A 6,406-nucleotide genomic window follows, 5' to 3' on the forward strand; every position below is an offset into this window, starting at 1 on the left:
CAAGATCGTGGCAAGAGAGCAGGTGATGTCGTCGCGTACGTAGACCCAACATCCAGCTTTGAAATGAAAGTTAGGATAGAGGTAGTAGGAGGGAACAGAGTAGAGATTGCTGTCGGTAGCCCCCGAGACCTGGGTTTCGGTGATGATGAGAAGGTGAGGTTTAGAGGAGGAGAGATGGTGTTCCACAGAAGTAAAATTAGAACGAAGACCGCGAATGTTGCAAAAGTTAATGAAGAAAAAGTTCGGAGAGCTATCAGGATACCTTTCAGGTCAAAAAACAAAACAGGGGTCCGCTCTGGGGCCATTTGTGGTCCCCCCAACCCCCCTAAGACGGGGACTCGGAGGCGTTGATAATTTTAGCCATTTTGTATTTTGATAAATTTTGAGGAAATGGTGTGTGTGTGTGTGTAGCGTGTATGTAGTGTGATGTGGAAAGTAGGAGGAATAGTCTTTAGAGAGCATGCTGAACTACTTTCTGGTGTTGATAAGACAGCAGAGAGACGGAAAGTGAGAACACAGGAAGGTCTTTGGTGGGTTGCAACGCCCTCCTCATTTCCCGTACATCCTCACCGGGAGTGGCTTATACGCCCGTTTCGGTAGGTGTCTTCCTACCTACTCCCTGTGTGTGTGTGTGTGTGTGTGTGTGTGTGTGTGTGTGTGTAATGGAGATACAAAGATATATGTAAATAAAATAATCATGTAGAGTTTTATGATTGAGCTAGCGGACAGCACGGTGAAGTTAGTGAACAGTTCAGGATAATAGTTTCCCACAAATGATGTCGCGACTCAGCGCTCGGTCTTTCACCGTTAATTAAATGGCCTTGGTTCAGTGACTAAGGAGTACCTGCAGGCGAAGGATGACCTGGTCTAGATGTGTCCGTTCAGAGCCACACTCACTGGTCATGACCGCTGCTAGACTGGCCAGGTCGCGGCGCAGGGCCTCCTCACCCCACGGCCAGTCCATGTCGTTCAAAACTTCTTCCAACATGTTGCCGAGGCCCATCACGTCGTTGGCGGGATCACCTCCCTCGTCATCCACTTCAGCACCGTACAGATCCTGCAACTTAAACTTTCGTAGCTGCACGCCTTCAACAAACTTTGACAAGCCAAAATCAATGAGGCTGGCCTCGTAACAGCCATTGTAGGTGGGTTTGGCATCCACCATCACATTGTCTTCCTTCAGGTCATTGTGCACAACACCCTTGGCGTGCACCTCCTGCAACTTTAAGGCAGCACTGTGAAATACCTGCACAACGCCTTGCCCATCCAACACCTCATCGTCCAGCAGATCCTGAAAGGTCGTCGAACCACTATAAGTCATGACGATCTTCGGATCCTCAGGTGGGCCGAGGTGAAGCAGGCGCGGCGTCCCGCCTGCCCCATCAAGGTGATGCAGCACCTGCGCTTCGTGACGGAAGTAGTGGGCATGAACGGCGCCAAGCCGAGGAATCTTAACCACAGCATCTTGCCCACCGTACATAGCCCGAAGCACCACGCCGAAGGCTCCTTCACCCAGAACATCTAAACACTCATGTTTGCGTTTTGAAGTCTCCATGTTTGATGAGAGTAAACTCTCAAGAAACAGTAGAAAAAAATTACTTATACCAAGGGGCTTCTTGCATGATTTGCCAAAACCACAAACAGACACAAAAGTGCGTCGACGACTGTGTGTGTGTGTGTGTGTGTGTGTGTGTGTGTGTGTGTGTGTGTGTGTGTGTGTGTGTCTAATTAATCATAGTCTGACCACGCGATAAACTCGTGATCGCCAGACAGTACTCTCCCTGACTGGGATCTCAGAAGTGACGGATATCTGGGTAGGGTTGAAACGTCACACCCACACACGCCCGGGAGGCAAGACACAATCCATGACTGATACCCGATACCTGTTCACTGGTGACACGGAATCAAAGACACTGCCCATCCGTCTCCATTTAGATCAGGAATCAACGCCACGACCTCTCGGTTATGAAGCGAGTGAGCTAACAACTGCCCTGCGAAGCGCTCTGTATGTGTGTGTGTGTGTGTGTGTGTGTGTGTGTGTGAAAGAGGGGGGATGAGTGGAGGTGGGTGTAATTCACCAATTTCTTGATCAGTTTAGCGGTTTACCGTGAGCGAAGCTAATTTTTCAGTTAGTGGATTGCCAATTTGCGAAGCTAACTTTTCGGTTAGCGGTGCCCACCACTGTAAATATATATATATATATTTATATATATATATATATATATATATATATATATATATATATATATATATATATATATATATATATATATATATATATATATATATATATATATATATATATATATATATATATATATATATATATATATATATATATATATATATATATATATATATATATATATATATATATATATATATATATATATATATATATATTTCTTCCCAGTGGATCCTGATGGTCGGTCCAAGGCTTCATTCCGGTAGGTCTGATGGTCAGCCCAGCCCGTTCTGGCGCAGGCAGTGTTTATAGTGGCGCCATCTTGCATTGGCTCATGCTGCCTCCCAGAGCTCATTTTGATCCTTGAATCTAGAGTCCGAATTGATAGGTGGTCTTCTGGACAGCATGTGGGTAGTATTAAGACACTCAGCGGCTGCTGAAAAATCCCAGCTTGGTGGCACCAGGCAGGATTGAACTCGTCCTCCTGAACACAGGCCGTTACTTTGACGACTCAACCACCTCATATATATATATATATATATATATATATATATATATATATATATATATATATATATATATATATATATATATATATATATATATATATATATATATATATATATATATATATATATATATATATATATATATATATATATATATATATATATATATATATATATATATATATATATATATATATATATATATATATATATATATATTTATATATATATATATATATATATATATATATATATATATATATATATATATATATAAATATATAGCTCAATAATAAAAAACATATAATAAAAAAAAATATAAAAAGGAAACAAAGAGGTGGCCGAAGAGGAAGATCAAATACAGGAGGAGAGGTGTCCTGATACCTCCTCTTGAAAAGAGTTCAAGTCGTAGGCAGGAGGAAATACAGATGAAGGAAGATTGTTCCAGAGTTTACCAGCGTGAGGATGAAAGAGTGAAGATGCTGGTTAACTCTTGCATAAAGGTTTGGACAGTATAGGGATGAGCATGAGTAGAAAGTCGAGTGCAGCAGGGGCCATGGAGGGGGGGGCATGCAGTCAGCAAGTTCAGAAGAGCAGTCAGCGTGGAAATATCGATAGAAGATAGAAAGAGGCAACATTGCGGCGGAATTTAAGAGGTGAAGACTATCATTATGAGGAGGAGAGCTGATGAGACGAAGAGCCTTTGCCTCCACTCTGTCCAGAAGAGCTGTGTGAGTGGAGCCCCCACACATGAGATGCATACTCCATACGAGGGCGGACAAGGCCCCTGTATATGGACAGCAACTGTGCAGGGGAGAAGAACTGGCGGAGACGGTACAGAACGCCCAGCCTCGAGGAAGCTGATTTAGTAAGAGATGAGATATGAAGTTTCCAGTTGAGATTTTGAGTTAAGGATAGACCGAGGATGTTTAGTGTTGAGGAAGGTGATAGCTGGGTGTTGTCAAAGAATAGGGGATAGTTGTTTGGAAGATTGTGTCGAGTGGATAGGTGGAGAAATTGTGTTTTTGAGGCGTTGAAGGACACCAGGTTCTTCTTGCCCCAATCGGAAATAATAGTAAGGTCTGAGGCTAAGCGTTCTGCAGCCTCCAGCCTTGAGTCGTTAAGTTCCTGAAGGGTGGGTCTTCTAGGTATTAAAAGAAGTTGAGTAATGCAGAGTGGAATCATCGGCGTAGGAATGGATAGGACAGTTCGTTTTGGAAAGAAGATCATCAATGAACAACAGAAAAAGAGTGGGAGATAGGACAGAACCCTGTGGGACACCACTGTTAATAGATTTAGGGGAAGAACAGTGACCGTCTACCGCGGCATAAATAGAACTGTCAGAACGGAAACAGGAGATAAAGGTACAGAGTGAAGGATAGAAACCGTAGGAGGGTAGTTTAGAAAGCAAAGATTTGTGCCAGACCCTATCAAAAGCTTTTGATATGTCCAGCGCAATAGCAAAAGTTTCACCGAAACGGCTAAGAGAGGATGACCAAGAGTCAGTTAAGAAGGCTAGGAGATCACCAGTAGAACGCCCCTTGCGGAACCCATACTGGCGATCAGATAGAAGGTCAGAAGTGGAAAGGTGATTTTGAATCTTACGGTTAAGGATTGATTCAAAAGCTTTAGATAGACAAGAAAGTAAAGCAATAGGACGGTAGTTTGAGGAATTGGAGCGGTCACCTTCTTAGGCACAGGCTGTATGAAGGCATACTTCCAGCAAGAAGGAAAGGTAGATGTTGACAGGCAGAGACGAAAGAGTTTGACCAGGCAGGGTGACAGCACGGAGGCACAGTTTTAAGGACAATAGGAGGCACTCCATCAGGTCCATAAGCCTTCTGAGGATTGAGGCCAGAGAGGGCATAGAAAACATCATTTGAAGAATCTTTATAACAGGCATAAAGGAGTCAGAGGGGGATGAGTAGGAGGAATATGCCCAGAATCGTCCAGAGTGGAGTTTTAGAAAAAGTTTGAGAGAAGAGTTCAGCCTTAGAGATAGATGAGACAGCAGTGTTGCCGTCAGGACTAAGAGTGGAGGGAAAGATGAAGAAGTGAAGTTGGAGGAGATGTTTTGGCTAGATGCCAGAAGTCACGGGAAGAGTTAGAAAGCAAGGTTTTGACATTTTCTATTAATGAAAGAATTTTGGTTAGTAGCAGAATAGATTTTGCACGATTTCTGGCAGAAATGTAAAGTTCATAATTAGCATTAGTTTGAAGGCTCTGTTATCTTTAGTGAGCTACCTATCTATCATTTACAGAACTAGAACAAGCGTGATTAAACAAATGCTTTTAGCGTGAGGAGTAGAGAAAGAACGAGAATGTATGCCTCCATTCCAGAGACAATCACCTCTGTGATGCGCTGAGCACACACAGAGGGGTCTCTATCATGGAAGCAATAATCATTCCACGGGAAATCGGAAAAGTACATCCTCAGGTCGTCCCACCGAGCTGAAGCAAAATGCCAGAAGCATCGCCTCTTCGGTGGGTCCAGAGGGTGTACAGGAGCGATAGGACAGGATGCAGAAATAAGATTGTGATCGGAGGAGCCCAACGGAGAGAACAGTTTGACAGAATAAGCAGAAGGGTTTGAGGTAAGGAAGAGGTCTAGAATGTTGGGCCGATCTCCAAGACGGTCAGGAATACGTGTAGGGTGCTGGACCAACTCCTCTAGGTCGTTGAGGATAGCAAAGTTGTAGGCTTGTTCACCAGGATGGTCAGTGAAAGAGGATGAAAGCCAAAGCTGGTGGTGAACATTGAAATCTCCTAGGATGGAGATTTCAGCGAAGGGAGAGTGGGTCAAGGTGTGCTCCACTTTAGAATTCAAATAGTCAAAGAATTTTACATAGTTGGTAGAGTTAGGTGAGAGATAAACAGCACAAATGTATTTAGTAATAGAATGACAGTGAAGTCTTAACCAGATGGTGGAAAATTCAGAAGAGTCAAGGTCGTGGGCACGAGAGCAAGTGATGTCGTTGTGCACGTAGGCGCAACATCCAGCTTTGGATTGAAATTTAGGATAGAGATAGTAGGAGGGAACAGAGTAGAGATTGCTGTCAGTAGCCTCAGAAACCTGTGTTTCGGTAAGGAAGAGAAGGTGAGGTTTAGAGGAGGAGAGATGATGTTCCACAGAATGTATATGTATTGAAATACATATACAAAATACGCATAAAATAATAATTAAATTTGAATGAAAATATATAAACAAATACACTTAAAATAACGTAAATTTGTATAAAATATATATACAAAATACACATTAAATAATGTAAATATGTATCAAAAAATATGTACAAAACACATATAGAATAATGTAAAATCGTATGAAAATAAATACACAGAATATTAGTAAAATAATGTAAATTTGTATGAAAATTAAGATGCAAAATACCCATAAAATAACGCATTTTTATAAAAAAAATATATATACCAAAACACACATAAAATATTTGAATTTGTATTAAAATAAATATACAAAATGCACATACAATAAGGTAAATTTGTATTGAAATAGATATGCAAAATACATATAAAACAATGTAAATTTGTTTCAAAATATATATACGAATACACTTAAGATAACGTAGATATCTATAAAAATATATATACAAAATACACATAAAATGAAGTAAATAAGTATAAAAAAAATGTATACAAAATACACATAAAATAATGTAAATTTTATCAAAATAACTAAACAAAATACTAATAA

General features: G+C 40.9%; 1 protein-coding gene across 1 annotated transcript; it reads right to left on the bottom strand.

Annotated features, from left to right (window-relative positions):
• Positions 1 to 826: 826 nt before the first annotated feature.
• LOC126994253 (mitogen-activated protein kinase p38b-like) lies at positions 827 to 1,555 on the bottom strand. The gene has a single exon (XM_050853532.1). It carries the CDS (start codon positions 1,553 to 1,555, stop codon positions 827 to 829), a length of 729 nt encoding a protein of 242 aa, XP_050709489.1.
• Positions 1,556 to 6,406: the final 4,851 nt, after the last annotated feature.

The sequence above is a fragment of the Eriocheir sinensis genome, unplaced genomic scaffold (genome assembly GCF_024679095.1).
Source record: "Eriocheir sinensis breed Jianghai 21 unplaced genomic scaffold, ASM2467909v1 Scaffold758, whole genome shotgun sequence".
In the NCBI taxonomy this organism is placed as follows: Eukaryota; Metazoa; Arthropoda; class Malacostraca; order Decapoda; family Varunidae; genus Eriocheir; species Eriocheir sinensis.